The sequence below is a fragment of the Halichoerus grypus genome, chromosome 8, assembly GCF_964656455.1.
Source record: "Halichoerus grypus chromosome 8, mHalGry1.hap1.1, whole genome shotgun sequence".
NCBI classification, from domain to species: domain Eukaryota; kingdom Metazoa; phylum Chordata; class Mammalia; order Carnivora; family Phocidae; genus Halichoerus; species Halichoerus grypus.
Window position 1 is genome coordinate 137,091,802 of NC_135719.1, and position 18,994 is coordinate 137,110,795.

General features: G+C 39.0%; 1 protein-coding gene across 1 annotated transcript in view; it reads right to left on the reverse strand.

Annotated features, from left to right (window-relative positions):
• The window catches only part of EML5 (EMAP like 5), a 168,591-nt gene that overhangs the window by 8,933 nt on the left and 140,664 nt on the right, over positions 1 to 18,994 (reverse strand). Inside the window, exons 30-36 of the mRNA XM_078054081.1 lie at positions 17,729 to 17,807; positions 16,239 to 16,368; positions 14,635 to 14,733; positions 12,402 to 12,422; positions 4,290 to 4,463; positions 3,449 to 3,657; positions 1,040 to 1,197 (exon numbers count right to left, since the gene is read on the reverse strand). Of these exons, the coding sequence (XP_077910207.1) occupies positions 1,040 to 1,197; positions 3,449 to 3,657; positions 4,290 to 4,463; positions 12,402 to 12,422; positions 14,635 to 14,733; positions 16,239 to 16,368; positions 17,729 to 17,807 (870 nt within the window). The remainder of the gene's footprint in view (positions 1 to 1,039; positions 1,198 to 3,448; positions 3,658 to 4,289; positions 4,464 to 12,401; positions 12,423 to 14,634; positions 14,734 to 16,238; positions 16,369 to 17,728; positions 17,808 to 18,994) is intronic.

An 18,994-nucleotide genomic window follows, 5' to 3' on the forward strand; every position in this document is an offset into this window, starting at 1 on the left:
GTGTAAAATGTGTAACGTTAAAATGGTAATGAAAAGGTAAGGCGAGATAACCGGATTACAGATGCTATGCTCTAGACGAAATTTTTATTTGTTCCTCCCAGGACGAAAACACCCAACTGAAAGCACTCAGTGGCTGCCCACGGGCAGAGTGCGTGGCGTGCGGGAAAGCCCAGCATCAGAGTAATACGGGAAAGACAGCATTTAGCCCATTTACGGTTTTTCGCTTGGGAGAACTGAAAAATGTAGAACTTTATTTTCTGTGAGATGAATTGCTTGTCTTAGGACAAAAACACGCCCATGTAGGACAACAGTCTTTCTTCATGTGAAAGAAAAGCTACTGCATTTGTGTTTCATATATGCGGCTTCTCTCAATCCTGTCTGGAAATGTACTTACTTCTTGGACACGCAAACACTGCATTTTTATATGAATACATCGGCAGAAAATCAGTTCTAAGTATCTGGCTTCTGGGAGGTTTTCAGAGCACTCAGAAAAAGGCCTTTCCTTAGACTTAAGTTTTGAAGCCTTGTATTACACAATTTTATGTCACAGGTTTGCCTCAAGGAAAAGCACACAAGGCAATTTGTTTCTAGCATCCTCTCATCTTCTGCTGAGGCAGCCAGCGGTCCGCACCTTGCCCCCGAATGTCCGTCCGGACAAAGAAGAGAGCAGGCAGGCCAGGTGCATCCGGGGTTTGAGGGCAGAGACTCTCCCACAGGCCCCCTCTTACCCAGCAAATATGGACGCAGGATACAGACGTGACGACAATCAGTTCTCTACCTGCATCACAACTACCTCAGAGAAAGTCTCATCCTGACTGCTGGGGTCTAGGCTTCTCTACAGCATGAAAACAACTGCAAGTGGCCTACGACCAGAATGTAGGCAGCGACAAGGCGGCAGGGAAGAGGCAATACTGGTGAAGCACAGGAGGAGGACGTGCAGAGGGGAGAGTCGGCGTAGCCCAGAAGGAACTAGACTGCTGAGCGGCAAGCCGCGGGCCGACCGACGCGCAGGGAGGCCGTGCAGGGGAGCAGGACTCACGGCCTCTCCTTGCCGCCGGTCACGACCAGGCCGTCCCGAAGCGTGGTGTACATGGCGAACACGGGCCCGTTGTGAGCTCTGGCCACGATCCTACACAATACGTGATCTCTCCACACACACACATCTCCACTGACGGCACCTGTAAACGTCAAGTTATTCTGAAAAGGAGTGGGGAAGGGGGAGATAAACTCATCAAAAGTTCAAATAGAGACGAAACAGACGCAACTCTCTACCGTAAGGGGGGGCCTACCTCGCACACGGCCCAGCGGGGGGAGCCGGGCGCCCCGAGCCAGAAAACCCCAACTGGCTTTGCCAGGGCCTGCCGTGCGGCTCTGCTGCATGTTCCCCGGACTAACCTGGGACAAGACTTGTAACCTCTAGGAGGATCCGCTTTTTCATGTGTAAAATGAGGGAGTTCAGGCTCCAAGGTCCCTTCCAGTTCTAAAATATTATCATTCGGGTTCATATCATCCCTTTGGGCTGCTTCCCTTCAGCTGCCCAAGAAATAACTTGAGGTCATTAGTCACAGAGAGTCAAAGAGGAGTAGGAGTAGGAAGTGAAAATAACTTTTCACTAGGTTGGTAAAGTATTTTGTCACAGAAGGTAGAACTATAGGATTTATAAATAGAGCAAAGCTGTGGGAACTTTTAGGTTTCACTAATTCATGAAGTTATATATGAACTTAACGTTTGCCATAACTTCTTAAAATCAAAAGCAAAGTCAATGCAATACAAAATAAGATAAATCTGATAAGGTACCAAAAGTAATAGCGCTTTAGATCACTGAGAATTGCCATCCTACTGATCTAGTTCATTTATGTGGAGACTGGAGAAATTAAATTCCGCATCATGTGCTATTTTCATCCATTTTAGCTTCACTTTTGGAGCAACTGGTACAAGATCTTTCACCAGAAACAATATGGAGAGAACCAGCAGGAAAATCAATTTTGAATTACAACAAAACAAAGATTTTCTTTAATCTTTCTGAGAATACTATATGGTTGGTATGTTTAATTTCCCTACAACAATTTTTTTTTTTAAGTCATCTCTACCCACAAGGTGTAGCTTGAACTCCCGACCCGGAGATCAAGAGTCGCCCACTCCACCGACTGAGCCGGCCAGGTGCCCCTCCCAACAACAATTTAATGTGACTTCGCATTCCGCAGCATTTATGCCTCTTCTCTGTACCTTATATTTGGATAACAATAATTATATTTGTCATTTAGAAGCATCACTAATCCATGCCTTATCTGCAATTAGAATGTGAATGCTTCAGTATTTTACTTCTCTTGCTTTTATAGCCCCTCAGCAAAGAAGATGTTCAAAAAGGCCTAAACTGGACATCAACCCATCTGGCTACATAACAAAACACTCTGATCGCACTGCTGCTTCAAACATCAGCCAATTGTGACTAATATTTTAGTCTTCAATTTATTTTCTATCAGGCATGGGCAACTGGCTACGTAAGAAATTTTATACACGAAGAAAGTTAATCTACACGGACAAATTAAATGCCAGAAGCATCTGAATATGTGAGTTCTTCTTCTAGAAAGGAATTACTGGTCTTCTATAAAGAATGCCCAAAATGTTTAATGGAAGTCTGACATGGTACAACCAACATTTTCAATGGTCTTTTTCTCAAAAACGTGTGCTTAAAGGTTCTAAAAGTATAATTTTCTTCACATTCTATACCCACATAAACAGTAAAGAAATCCACTTAGGTTTTTGATGCACCCAAGGATTTTTTAAAAAGCCTGGCCAGGGCAAAGGGTATTAAAGGAAAGAGATGCGGATCATGAACCGCCAGCCCAGATGGGATGGGGGAGGGGAGGGAATGGCTCTCTCAAACACTCTCTGTGGAAGCCAGGAATTGTGCTCTCCTTCCTCCTCGGAGTGAGCTGGGTGAGCGGGGCGAGCGGACAGAGAGGCACCAGCCCAGAGCACTTCCAACTATGTGCTAAGCGGTGCGTTACGATGATAGAAAGCAAAGGAAATCCTAAACCCCAGTACCATCTTAAATAGTTGAAAATTACATTTGTTGATTCATCTTTCTGTATTCTGACAAATCTTTAGGAATATGAGGATCTCCTAGGAGGATAGAAATTTTAGGAGTTTTAGGGTGACAATTACAAAATTAATGAAGGCTTTTAAGAATGGCAGTGGCCTAAGGACTCAAACGTTTCATTATAATCCTTCACCCTCATTAATCTTCTTTCCCACTCCCTGATTTCTGAGTCTCAGAGTCTGAAAGGGGAAATGTATGCACTGACCAGGACATCCGTAATGATTAGTGGGTCACAATCCACAGAACAGCGTATGGTGGCTTATCTATCTAAAGTAAGAAAATTCAAAGTAGTCCAATTTCTGTAATTCCAAGATACTACTAGCACAGGCATTTTAAGAGACATACTGCACCAAATGCAACAGCAAGCATGGTCTGCGTCCGCGCATCCTCCACGGTGCTCAGGAGCCCTTTTTTGCTAAGAAGAGCCCTTCCTGCCAGTGTCCAGAACTTCACGTGTTTGACTCCCACAGAGACAAACTGGGAATCTGAATCTGGTCGGAATTCGGCCACAAAAATACGCTGGTTGTGGCCAGCTCTGCTGGCAATTTTGGTACCTGATACAGAGAGACAACAAAATTAACAAGGTTAACAGTTATTCGGAATATATAGTTCAAAAAACAAATACTTCTGAGGGGGCGTGTCCCTCGCACAGCTACCGAGCAATCACAGGACCTGTGCAGAGTCCTTTGGACATATTTTCTCAAGGGATATGTGTATTAATGGGAGCTTTATTATCACTGAAGGGCCATTCCAGATTTCAGAAATCATTCTCTGTGGCTCTGTGAACTTCACTTTTTATAGCAGCTATATAACTGAAAAGTTTTGTCTAAAGTATAAGTAATATTACCCTATTGATGTTCATTGTCACTTACAATATACTTCATTTCCATTCTTGACTAAGACCCTCCATAACCAACCAAATAATAACTGGCAAAGAGACTTACATATGAAAGGAAATAGCAGCGAATCATATATAGTATTAATAACTTTCATGAATTTATGTTTTGTGAGCTTCTTTCACTGAGTTTTTAAAGTGGAACATACCAACAGTAACATCAACTGTGTACTGTATAGGGCTGAAATGAAAAATGATTTCAATCACCAAGTTAAGGCAAATACTAGAGAACTAATATTACCCTAGTATTCTTATTTTTTTTTTAAATTACAAAAGGAAAAAGAGCCCTACCTTCCTGCCATCTCCAAATGGTAACAGTATGTTCTGGGTCCAGCCCCACAGACAGCAGGAGTTTTCCAGTAGCGCTGAAGCTGACTGAACACACTCCCTTTGAGTGGTAGCATCTCAGGATAGACAAAGTCTGCTTGTTCACCGCATCCCAGATGTGGATGGAAGGAGCTGTAGCTAAATAAAGATAAAATCCAAAAGTTGTAATATGCCTATTACAAATGTTTCCATTTCTACAGCTGATGCATATTTTCTGAAACATGGAAAAGTATGTACCAAAGGCTATGTACTTAATAAAAAATAGCTCAAAACTAAGACTAAATTAAAAAAAAAAGAAACGAAACAGACTCATAAATACAAAGAGCTGATGGCTGCCAGAGGGGAGGGTGGTGGGGGATGGGCAAGAGGGGGAGGAGGGGGGCGCAGGAAGGGAGTGGGAGAGACAGGCTCCGGGTCACGAATAAGCCACGGGGAACAGAGGTGGCCGAACCGTGACGGCAGCGCAAGCATGGTCACACGTGGCAGCCACACTTGTGGCAAACGCAGAACGCACACCCTTGTCCAATCACGACGCTGGACGCCTGAAACTCACTTAACATTGTGTGTCAACTATGCCGCAATTAAAAAACTGCGCACACACTCTCTCTCTCAAATAAATTAAAAAACAGTTTACCATATAATAAAATAGGGTATTTTTGTGTGAAAAACTGAACATAATAAACTTAAGTACTGGACTAAAACTAGAATGTCCCTTATTCAATAAAAGTCAAAGGATATGAAGAACGGGCAAACTTAGTAAGTGTAGCAGCATCAGCAGTGGCCTCAGAAACTATGGAGAGCGCCCAAATGTCCATCAACTGATGAATGGATAAGGAAGAGGTGGGACACATATACATAGTGGAATATTACTCAGCCATCAGAAAGAACAAAATCTTGCCTTAGGCAATGCTGTGCATGGGGCTAAAGAGTATTATGCTTAGCAAAACGTCAGTCAGAGAAAGACAAATACCATATGATTTCACTCCTGTGTGGAAGCTAAGAAACAAAACAGATGGATATTTGGGAAGGGGAAAAAAAAAAGAGGGAAGCAAACCGTAATAGACTCTTAATGACAGAGAACAAACTGAGGGTTGATGGAAGGAGGGGAGGTGGGGGATGGGCTAAACAGGTTATGGGTATTAAGGAGGGCGCTTGTTGGGATGAGCACCCGGTGTCATATGTAAGTGATGAATCACTAAATTCTACTCCTGAAACCAATATTACACTGTATGTTAACTAGAATTTAAATAAAAATTTGAAAAAAAATATATACTAGTAGATCAGTCTATAATTTTTTGCCAGTAATAAATATTATATAGGTCTTCTATAATATAAAAAACATTTTTACATGTTCACAAAAAGCACCTCTCAGCAATCCATATACTTTATTTGCCTAAATGTGATGAGGTAGATAATGGACTTTCAAGAAACATCACTCAGTTTTGTCTCTAAATTTCATATGTCACAAATTACAAAGACTTTCATTTACCTAAAATTTAGCTAGCAAGTAATCTTAAGTTGAATTACTGAGCTTTTCAAGCTTTCGTATAAAGTTAAATGAGATGGTAAGGAGTGTACACCTAAAATTTAGGTTTTAAAACATACAGGTAGGACCATGTCATGGGATTGCTAATATTCAGACTGTTCTGAACTTATATCAGTAACAGGATTTAAGATTTAAATCACTACAAATTTTCAAGGCCTTTCTAACTTACTGAAGAAAGATTAAATTATGTTCATTAAGTACATTTTATTTTCTCCTATGATTCAAAAATGGTCATTCATGATACTGGAGTAACACAGATCCTGCTCTCACTCTTCCCCTTCCGATGGGCCACCAGCTAATGGGTGCCCATCCTGGGCCAGGCCTGGTACAGGGGACACATCTAGGCCCCAGTTCTAGGCAGATGTATTTTCCCATGAAGTCAGTCAAGCCCTAAGTCACACACACCTCAGAGCTGGCAGAGCCAACAAAGGTGTGCTGTCCTCAGAGTCCATTTCTGTTCTTGCTCCTTCTGTTACATCAAGCTATCTCTGGAAAATCAATCCCACTGTTTTTTTTTTTAAGATTATTTATTTGAGAGAGAGAGAGAGAGAGAGAACAAGCGGGGGAAGGAGCAAAGGGAGAAAGAGTGGCAGACTCCCCGCTGAGCAGGGAGCCTGATGTGGGGCTCGATCCCAGGACCCCGAGAGCATGACCTGAGCCAAACGCTTAACCGAGCCACCCATGCGCCCCTCCCACTTTTTTTTTTTTTTTTAAGATTTTATTTATTTATTTGACAGAGAGCGCACAAGCAGGGGGCGTGGCAGGGGGAGAGGCAGGCTCCCCACTGAGCAAGGAAGGAGCCCAATGTAGGGCTTGATCCCAGGTCCCAGGATCATGACCTGAGCCGAAGGCAGATACCCAACCAACTGAGCCACCCAGGCGCCCCTCCCACTGACTTTTTATAAGCATTCTTAAACTCTAAGAATGACTAGAAGGGTCACATGGGAGCTTGTGATAGAAATGTTCTACATATTGATTTAGGTGGTGACTGCACAGTTTTGTACAACAGCCAAAACCTTTTGAACCTCTGCTTTAAAAATGAAATAAAAATAGAAAAGATCTGTAAACAATAAATCAATTTAGAAATTAAAAAAAACCTCAAGTCTCTAGTACAGAGATGCCTATAAGGGTCTCTTTCAATTACTAATTGGATCTCATAAGAATCAAAGTTTTAAAGGATATTCTTTCTCCGTCCTCTACTTTGCCTTTGGTGCAGCTATAAAACTCTATTTTAAAACAAAATTTTCACATGGGTCATTAAGTGAGCCAACTGCAGTTCACTCTTCAGTTTCTGTAGTGGACAGCTCTTTGCTGCATACCCACCATCCATTACCTCCTTTCTTCTTAATAAAGCTATACTTCTATGCAGGAATCCATTCCTCCCTATGTAGAGCAAGTGATTCAGGGGAAAGACACTGCTTGCTCAATTGATTAGTCTAATGCTCTTGTGATAACCTCCCCTGCACCCCAACCCCTCACGCTCCATTCCCCACCATTCCCCACCATTCCCCACTCCCACCTCCAGCAAAGTGATTTAGTTCAGTAACCCAGATTTAGCCAATCAGCACATGGTGTTCCCCAGGTGTTCTCTTAGTACAGGGTTTGCTTTGGGTCTTAAAAGGACTCAATCAGCCTAAAAGGAAGGAAGCATGAACTTTTAGCTCATGGTTGTGAAAAGGGTTTTTATCCTTTTTCCCACTAAATGAAAGCAAAGAAGCATGTAACTCTAACTGGTACGGTAGCCCTTTTCTGACCACATGCAACCAATCTTAGGGCTAATAAATTTCCTTATTTTCTGTCAGAGAGGGCACATGGAAGACCGCTAAGGTATTAATGGACAATTGCCTATTGTGACAAATGGTAACTATGATGGGGGGTCGGGGGGCCGGAGAGTTCTCTTTGAATCCCCTTAAGGATCAAAATGTCAAATTCTTAGCACTGTCTTAGGTACACTGAAAAAGCTTTATCAGACAAAAGATGTCTCCTTACTGTCTACCCAGAAGACACGTATTCAAACGGTAATTACACCACGTATTTTCTAATATATATTTACTCTCCCATGTTCCAAAGTGACAATTTCAAAATTTTACCCCCACCTTCTTCACCACCTCCTCACTCTCAGCTATTGAAATGAAGAAAATAGAGCTTCCTTATTCCCGCCCTCCCCCCCCCCCCCCCCCCCCCCCCCCCGGTCTTCTTGCCTTCCCTTCAATCCTTATGTCTGTGAATAGTTTCTTGCTGCCCAACTCTTTCTCCGGAAGTATTCTCCCATCTCACTGAGCCTGCTGCTCAAGCAAAAAATTAACAGCCTTGGTTCCTCACTTTCTGTCACACTCACATCCAATTCTTCAGAAAGGATCACTGGCTTTACCTCCAAAATACATCCCATCTTTGTCTAGTTCTCTCCGTTTTTATTCCTACCACCCCAGTTAAAAATGTCTTTTGCTTGGACTATAACAGCCTCCTAACTTTCTGATGACATCTCTTTCCCCTCTATATCCTTTGCAGAGTGATTTTCTCCAAGTATAAATTAGATCACCTCACTCCCTTGCTTCACACTCTCCATGATGGATTCTGCACTGAGCATGAATCCAAACTCCTCTCCATGACCTGCAAAGCCCGGTGCAGCTGATTCCTACCCCCCTTTCTCCAAGTTCATCTCAGAGGCCTTACTCCTCCATACTGACCTTCCTGTTTCTTGATTTACCTTTATGGCCTGCACAGGAAAGAGTTAATATAAATAAGCCTGAAGTTACTATCATTAGAAGGGCCTGCTTGCAAGTGTGTAAGAACTTGACTTTTGAAATGGTCCCTCTGTTGATGTAAGGCTGTTTGATCTACCTGGGGCGCTGAACACCTGCTCTCTTCTGGGTACTTCAGTAGTTGTGGCTGGTCTGTGCCTATGTGAGCAGCCCCCAGTAAAAAGCCTGGACTTTAAGGTGGGAGTAGGCTTCCCTGGACAAAACCCTGTTCCCATGCTGCTGCATCTGCTGCTGGTAAAGCACATTTGTGTGTGACCCCTGGGGAAGGGTGGTGAGGGAGACAAAGAAAGCCTGCGCCCGTAGCCTCTAGACTCTACCCTGTCTTTTCCCCTTGCTGATTACTGTAAGAAACTATAGCCCTAACTATCTCTGGGCCCTGTGACTCCTTCTAGGGAATTACTGAGCATGGGTGGTCTTGGGACCCACAAACCAGGCCTCAGCCTGGAGTCCCCAGGTCATCCCTTGGCTATCATTTTTTTTGTATCATTCTTGGCCTGGCTGAATGTTACCACCTCTGAGAAAACGAACACCTTGTTTACTGACATCATCTTGTTGTTTTTATCATATTACCACACCTCAGATCATGTTAGTTTTAAAAGTTTACTTATTTATTGCCTGTCTCCCTATGGAGCTGTAGTCTGCAAAATTTTCTGTATAGGGTCAGAGACAAAATTGAAGATATTATGCAGGTACTTGTGTAATAAGAGAAAACAAATTTCCATAAAATTTTTAGTGATGAAATTCACTGAGTAAAATTTTTTTTTAATAAAGATGTAATGAGAAGAATGAAATTCTTTTTTGGAGATAACAATGTCACTGAAGTGAGGTTCAAAGTCAGAGTTCTTTATCATTAAAATCAATTTCAAATGTTTGCCTGTAGTAATTTTACACATCGCAACTTTGAAAATGTCTTATGTAGATAGTTACTGACAAATTTGAATATTAATGCACAAGCACATGATCTTAACTGAGCTATCAATCACTTAGAAAGCATTCAGAGCATTCTATTAGGGTCTTGTCTTGATTATCTGCCTTTTAGCATGTATTACATTGCAGAGTAATTACCATAAACCGAACGTTAGGTGGAAGTTCTTCAGTTTCAGTTAAACCAATTTTTGAAAATGGACATTTTCTTTGCTTTTACATCAAGATCTGAAAAATGCTGTTGGAACTGTAGTTCGAAATAGAAAATACATTTGCTACAAATGGGACTCTCACTTCTTGTTCTAATGTTTGACAGCATGAGAAGCATATCATGCAGGTTGGCGTTACTTGCAATTACGTCAGCCACCACCAATGAGCTCCCTGTAGGTGTAAGTTTCACTGCAAGTGTAACTGCAGGTTGTTACTGTGATTGTAGTTTCCTTGTAATTTCGGGTGGAATTCATTAGGAAACATTATCAAGTCTGTAGCAAAAACTAATTTCCAAGGCCATTCAGTTTTCCATAATAGAGATGGACAGCACTACTTTCGTCATTCAGAAAAATTACAGTCTTGGTTCTGAGCTCCAAAAATTGCAATAATGCTACTATTGCTAAACCACTGAACTGCTGTGGATAGGACAAGTCAGGATATTCAGCTTCTATTTCTAACATAAATTCACGGAAGTGATGAGGGTTAACTCTATGAGAACAAATGACATTAACCGTTGACTCTCAATTACAAACTGTGGTTGTCAATAACACATGATACACTGAAATGTCTTCCACAAACTACCTGATGAATAACACAATGAATAACCATAGCCTTTAAACACCTTAAATTTTTGCCAGCTTTGTACACTTACCAACTGTCCTTTTCTCTGCTCCAGCTCCACATATATTTCTACCATCAGTTATCAAATATCTTAGCAGATTCCACTTCTTAATGTTTTCTTAACTTCTCTGACAATATTATCTTTTGTAGTTGTTCCACGGAGACTATTCTTAGAGGCCAACTCCTCAGTCACTTCAAAGTTGGCACTGATTCCTCAAGTAAGCCACAGGCAACATCTGTCAAGCCATCAAGAGCCAAGGGAAACCATTCCCAATTATTTGCCTTTTGTGGGGTCTTGTTTTTAATTGACTACTGAGTCTGTTCCCAACGTCCTCAACTCTTTCATGATTTAATTAACTCACAGTCAGTAGACAGCTTCTCTTGACTAACAAATAAGCCATTCAGAAACTTTGGTTGCGGGATCATTTTATGTTTTATTTTTGTGAAGAAATTCTGTTGTGATGAGAGATTCTCACACATATTCTTTTAAATTTTCTAATTTTTCTGACTGTTGGTTTCCTGTGAGCTGGAAATACTATGATAAAGTTTCGTGTGAAAATGTTACCATATATTGTATTCTTTTAGCCCAGCTCTAGTGTCACTGCAGGATAAACACAACGTTTTACCAGGTAATGTGATAACAACACAATCCACATCTCACTGTGCCTTAAAAGTGTGACCTTCGGGTACCTGGGTGGCTCAGTCGTTAAGCGTCTGCCTTCGGCTAAGGTCATGATCCCAGCGTCCTGGGATCGAGCCCCGCATCGGGCTCCCTGCTCAGCCGAGAGCCTGCTTCTCCCTCTCACTGTCCCTCTGTGCTCTCTCTCAAATAAATAAATCTTTAAAAAAAAAAAAAAGTGTGACCTTCAAAGTCCACATTCCTTTTTTGCCTTGTTTTGACATGATGGATATACACTGGTTAGATAACAAAACACAATGTTGTGGTGTAGCTTGCAACCTGCCACGTTACAAGTGCACCGCTGCCCTCGGAGTGTGCCAAGCAGCAGCGCGAAGCGATGAGAAGGGGGTCACGTGTGGTCTCCGGCGCAGCTGCTACACACCGACGTAGCACAAAAGCCGCCACAAACCATGCGGAACTGAATGAGCCTGGCTGTGTCCAAAACTTTTCTTTGGATATTGAAATTTGAATTTCATATTTTCATGTGCTGTGAAATTTTCTTTTGATTTTTCCCAGCTGTCTAACTTAGTAAAAACTATACTTAGCTCATGGGTTATACAAAAACAGGCAGTGGGCCAGATTAGGCCCCAGGGCTGCAGTCCGCCAACCCCTGCTCTTGAATGTAACCAAGAAAGCAAAAACACTGCCTGTTGTGTTGGATAAATTTGTATTTAACAACCAAATCACAAAATCATGCTTTATCCTGGAGGAGAGGGAAGTAGATACACATCATGGGGAAATATTTGTGTATCAAGCTGCTATTTTTACTATATTATGTAAACTGAAAATTGAATTGAAAAAGCCTAGTGAATACCTAAAAACAATGGACACATTGCTTGGTAGCTTTATAGAGTCACAAAGCTATGGTCAAGATCAGTAATAGAAAGTTATTTTTAAACCTTAAGTGATCTGTTGATCTAGTATGTACAATAATTGGAATGATATATAAAAATAACAATTAAAATTTTACTTTTAGGCAATATAATTTATTGATTCATATTTAAGATTAATTTTACTCCCACCTCACTCTTAGCAGCTCTATGACACTGGCAAGTCAATACCTGCCATGAAGGATTCTGGCAATGACTAAATAGGTAATACATGTAAAGTGCTTACAACAGTGCTGGCACACTAAAAAGGTCAAAATATATTAAGTTTTAAAAATAAACAACTCGTATTGTTATTGCAGATAGGGTTCAGTATCATGACATTAGAATATATTTTTCATTAAAAAAAAATCCAAAATAGGCTCACGTATTGAATTTCTCTATAAAAATTTGGGCTATCATTACTAAACAATATAACTAAAACAGAAAATGATGAATTTTCCTTACCTGACATGTCTGCTAAATCACCTATAATGGAAAAGCAGCAGAAAAATAATTTTCCATAAATAAAAGCAAAATTTATAAAATTATCACAAAATAATTTTTACACAACATAAATCATAAAGTATCATATGCAAAATGAATTTTATTATGTTAAACTAAGTAAACTAAGTGAAGCCATTCATTTCAATTATACATATATATTTACATTTCATGTATATGACCGTTCAATCTTTGGATATATCTTAATTTAGTTTACAAAATGCTCTGTTAATAGACTGAAGTTTTAATGTATCTCTGCTTGGCCCTGAGAGTCCAAGATTCTAGCCAAGGGGGAAAAAAAATGAATGTAACTGGCTAAAATACCACAAAGGCAAATATTTCCCCTATGACTGACCTATATGATTTTTAACAAAGAGAGCCATAAACATTTTAGACAGTGTTTTGTGTTTTGCAGGTATTATACAAGCTTGGCAGGCAAAGTAACTACTGATTCAATTCTCTTTGGGTTCAGAACAGAAACAGTCCCTCACTCTTTGGTCTTCTCTTGAGTCTATCTTATACTTTATTAGCCATCAGTAAAAAATTTCTCTATCTATTCTGTGGAAGGGTACGGTGGGGCAAGGCATAGGGCTGCATATATGATCTAAAATTCACCTCTGTACTGCCTGGACTTTGACTTGGAAGGACGGAGATGGGGAGATAATTAGCCATTCCACATTTCCCTACAGTGCTGCCTTTCAAAATAAAAGGAACAAATGCAAATACTGAATCATTAAGTTGTGCGCCTGAAACTAATATAATGTAACATGTCAATTATATCTCAATAAAATAGGGAAAGGAAAAGAGGGCCAAATTTCATGAAAGATTATATTTGTGACCACAGCATTTCTTAATCAAAAGAGAAAACCACAACACTAATTATGTTAAGCAAAGCTGCTTAAAAAAGGGAGAGAAGAGAAAAGAAAAGAAGGAGCAAAGCTGGGAAATGGAAGAACCATACCTTCTAGAATTCTATTCACAGTATACAAATTCCATTAACATAGAGATTTTGTCTTTTTTTTGGTAAGCTGCTTGTATCCCAGCACCTAGAACAATACCTTGTGCATGGTACATGTTCAGTAAGTTTGTTGAATAAATGAATTTAGCTTAATAAAAATTAGCTGAATAACCATATGCCAAGAGGCACTAAACTAGGCTTTCATGACCAAAATGGTAACATTATCTTATTTTCTGTGCAGAGTAAAAATAAGACTTTAATTTTTAAAAATGTAGTGAAAAAAAGGGCCTAGACTCAAAGATTAGAATCTTTTGTAAGTAATGCACAAAGTATCAGTCTTCTTCTTGTTAAAAATAGAAAAAATTTACAGAAAGGAAGAATACTAAAGTGGTGTAACTGCAGAACTAAGCAACCCAGAGATCAAGTTTCTGATTGATCAATTTAGTATTTGTATGAAAAATGAAGATATTAAAAGCATAAATTAACCTACCCAAAAGAAAAAGACACCTGGAAAGCTGGCTTAGCAACTGAGGCCCACCGAGACCCAACAAACCCAATGACATCAATCATTTTTACAAAGTACACCAGGAGTTATGAAGTTCTGATTGACCAAATCTGTTATGTAGTATTCGTAGTGATCACTGATGGGTGGATATGTTCTAAATAGACCTGCTATTTTCTCATCATTTTGCTTACAGAGTGATGTCCTTTGAGTTTTTTAAAGAGTTAAAAGAAGACAGACAGGGGGTTTTAAAACAGTTGGCAACTTAGATCAGTACCAAAGAAAAGAGGCAGAAAGATTTACCAGCATGGTCACTTGGCTTCTCTCTTCTTTCTACTCAACCCCAGCTGCCACAGATGCTGTGCCCCTGTCAGTCTAGTTACTTCCTGGCTCCCCTTATTTACCATTTTCTCCTCAAATTCTTCCTTTCTGCTTAATATGCTATATTAAAACCTTTCTGCTGATCAGAAATTTCTGCTAAAGGACTAAATCCAACTATGTCAATCACCATAAAATAGTTTATTAATTCTGAACTGTCTGCACCAATTAAGATAACCAAAGTGAGAGAAAGGTACCTGGAAACAATTTATGGTAAAACTGGGTGTGTGTTTTATATACAAATTTTGTACATTTTGAACAATACACAAATATATTTTGCTTTTTTTCTCTAGGATATTGAATTAATTTGAACAATACAATTACTTAAAATTGTTTCTTTTTAAAATATAGAAACATACCTACTTGGCCAGTTGCCACTATGTTGATAAATTTGGGATGCTGATTTACAGTGAGGCACAGTATATCATCATTATGTTCCTGATAAAAACTCTGAGTCCCTATAAAAAAAAGAATTTGAGAATTAAATCTGAAAACTTTAAGGTATAACAACATAATGCATTTATCCAGAACAATGAACTGCTCTGTTTAACTTACTTAATACATATTTTTTGAGCACTCAATGTGTGCACATCATAAGGATGGAAAAATGACTCAGAAGTCTTTAAATGGTTAGAGTCCTGAAAGGCATAAACCATGTAACACAAGGCTAAAGACATCAAGTGCCAAAAGAGAGTTAAAGATCCAAAGGCTATGGGAATTCTTATTTTTTTTAAATTTTATTTTATTATGTTATGTTAATCACCATACAATACATCATTAGTTTTTGATGTGGTGATCCACGATTCATTGTTTTCATATAACACCCAGTGCTCCATGCAGTACATGGGGAATTCTTCTTATTGTGGGCATTTGGCACTCTTGGCCTATCCTCCCTTCTGCTCTCTCTACACCCCACCAGTAGAAAGGTGATTAATTACAAATCAGAAAATTAAAGAAAATTACAAGTATAAACATGAAAGTGTATTTACATATTCCTTTCTAGATCACCTTTTCTTATTCTCTATTCTCTTTGAAGGATGGATGAAGCCTCAAAGAGGATCATCTAAGTATTTTTTAAATGACCCAAATTATTAAACTGAAAATCACCACTGATTTCTGTGTGATCTTGGTGAATCCTTTTCTTTAGGAAACTAAAATAGGACTATCATATTAATGATTAATACAGAATAGGCATGGGGGATTAGGACTCACATAATCTATTCTTTACCTATTCAGAGTGAAGCTATCAAAGGAAAAAGCCAGGAATGTTTGAACTAAATAATCTCTATTTTTATTCCAACCTTAGACTTTATGAAGTTTATAATTACATATAAGAAAACAATTCAAAATTAAATAGTGAATGTCACTAGCAGGATTATACATCATTGGTCATCAAATCATAAGAGAACTTTATTTGCTTTTCAATAATCCAATCAGTTAAATAAACATCAAGAAATATTTTCTCACTATGAATCAAACAAAGTATCACCACAGTAGAGCCACAGGGAAACAGCTTTCTTACTATCTTCCTTGGCTTTCCAAGGCCTCAGTTAAGAACACTGCCCACCTCACCCCACTCCCAGCAATCACTCACCCAACATGCTACTTTTAATCATTACCTAAAAGAGACAACCACTAAACCATCCATTTTCATGTTAAGGTTAGGAAATAAAGTTACAAATGGTTTCATTATAAAACATGGTTTCAATGTATAGTAAACCTTCACTTTACTAATAGAAACCTATGAGTACTTTTCATTATGAAATCTTTTTCTGCTGTGTTATACATTCTTAAGACTATAAGTTTGGTTATTTGAAATATTACTAGAAAATTCAATAGTATGAAATATATTCTGGACTTATGCAATTTAATTATTTATAGCTTTAACAAAGAAATGTAAGATTATAAATAAGTGAATTCTAAAGTAAAAAAAAGTGGAAGATGGAGAATCAGAGTTTCCTACCTGTAGCAACATTATGCAAAATTCCAACGGATGCAGTGTGATAAATTATATCATCACCATCATTTAGATAGTGAACATTATTCCTACAGTCTCTTCCTCGATAGCCAAAAACAAGCTCCAACACAAGGTCCTATAACAACAATAAAACCATTATACAATTCCTTATCTCTAAATGTTCACCATTATTTTTGTATATAATATTGGTATCATCAGTCAAAATGGAGGATGCATTTTGATGTTTTACAAACTTCAAATACAAAATTAAGTAGACAAACTTCTCCGTAATGTGCTTTGGGCAGCTGAAACACACACTCTATACTTTCCTACACAAAGTTATAGAAAAGGAAAAAATCACAAGGTCATTTGACTTCAAGAATGTGTTGGGGTGCCTGGATGGCTCATTCGGTTAAGCATCTGCCTTCAGCTCAGGTCATGACCTCCAGGTCTTGGGATCGAGCCACATGCTGGGCTCCCAGATCAGCCGGGAGTCTGCGTCTGCCTTTCCCCCTGTTTGTGCTCTCTCTCAAATGAATAAATAAAATCTTAAAAAAAAAAAGAGTTCATGTGTTAAACACTGAGATACTTCTTGTGTCCAAAAGAATTATTTTGATTTGTACTGTTAGTAAAAATACGTAATCTGCATATATAACTCAGAATACATTATGTCCAAGTGCTGTACATTTGAGATGCCAAAGGGTATATCAGCGTTGGTGCAGAAAACTAAGTACACCATCTCTGATAACTCATGCTAAAGTGCTAGCAGGTAATCTGCCACTGAAAGTGTCCCTTTTCTTTGACCTGTGGGCTTCGTGGGGTAATGAGTACAACAATCACTATCCCACAGATTTAGGCCTCATTTTTTATCTGATTTAGCAGTTTGCTTGTGGCTGCTGATACTGGAATTAAGTGCCTGGGAGAACTTTCTTGCTCAATTACTGTGGTAAGTTCCTTTGTTTGAAAGTAGAGCCTTCACTGAACCCTACAGTGAACAGATCACATGGGGTATAAACTGACTTATAACTTCAAACCACTAAGTATAAAGCACCACCAAGGCACCTGCACTCCTATAAGCCATAGGTCTTTCACATATATTTATATTTACAAGTTGTCTGAGAGTTCAATTCAGGGTATTATTCATGGAAAACTTAAAAAAAAAAAAAAAAGACTAATATAAATACAAAGAAACGAAGGATATCAATCCAAAACTCAGACTTGACAACTAGGCAATCAAAATTTTATGACCAAACAAAAAAGATTCTCAGGGACACCTGGCTTGCTCAGTCGGTAGAGCATGTAACTTCATCTTGGGGTTCGAGTCCCATGTGGGTGTACAGATTACTTAAAAACAAAATCTTAAAAAAAGATTATTCAGTATGTTTATTTTCATAAAACCTAATGACAAGATTTGGCTGTCTTACAAGAAGGGAATGGAATGAATTCTGAATACATTTTAAAGCACAAGTTAACACTGGGGAAGGGGTTCTCCTTACCTCTATAGGTCTCTTTTTCTTGCCAACATTGTTTGTCTGGAGTTTTTCTGGCCTTGGTGGGGCTCTGCTCACGGGGGGCCTGAAATAGGAAAGTGGGAATGAGGAAAGGCATCCATCATCAGGCGCCTTCACTGAGCCTCCCTCACCTGCCCACTGGACAGAGAGGTCTGACACACCTTCACAAAAATGAACCCAGTCTGTGTCCCTCACTAGACCGTGCCCTCTTTATCTTGATATCTTCTAAAGCCAGAAGGTGGAAAGAAGATATTAGAACTTTAATTCATTTTATTTTAACTTCTTTGGTGTATGTTTCATAATGTAAATAACATATTAGCACAAGAGCAGACTGTTTATAGATAAATATACAAATGTTAGTTTAACATACTCAAAAACTTCTTGATGGGATGCATTATAACAAAGCCTAGATTACTGCTCTACAGTGTCTACCACAGTATCTTGCACATGGCAGGTGTTCAATACATTCATCTTGAATTTTGAAAATATTTTCATGAACTTTCTAAACTGTTGGCAATATAAATTATGTCGGAATTCAAATTTGTACTCATTACTTGCTCCACCAGGCCCTTTAACTTCCCTTCTTCCTGAAGTCTCTAGTGAAGTCAAGCAAACATTTTACAGTTACATAAAATTATAAATCATACAACACTCTCTAAAAGGTAATTATATTACTTACTATTGCCTTCAACTCCTTCTCTTCTTCTCTATTCTCATTATTCACTAAACATTCATCAACTTCACCTAGAGAGTAGCTCTCACATCTAGCCCCCTCTTCTCTGTTTCCACTACTAGTTCAGGATCTATTTATAATGTCCCATTAGGTGTACAGAGTTCCCATTTTGAATCATTTAAATGTGGAGGCTCTTAAAATGCCTAGGAATAAATTCAACCAAACAGGTGAAGGACTCTGAAAACTATAAAACACTGATGAAAGAAACTGAAGATGACACAAATGGAAAGACATTCCATATTCATGGGCTGAAAGCATTAATATTGTTAAAATGTCCATGCTACCCAAAGCAAGCTACAGATTCAATGCAATTCTTATCCAGATGCCAACAGCATTTTCCACAAAACTAGAATAATACTAAAATTTGTATGGAACCACAAAAGACCCCAAATAGCCAAAGCAATCTTGAGATAGAAAAACAAAGCTGGAAGTATCACAATTCCAGATTTCAAGCTATATTACAAAGCTACAGTAATCAAAACAATAGGGAACTGGCACAAAAACAGACATCTAGATCA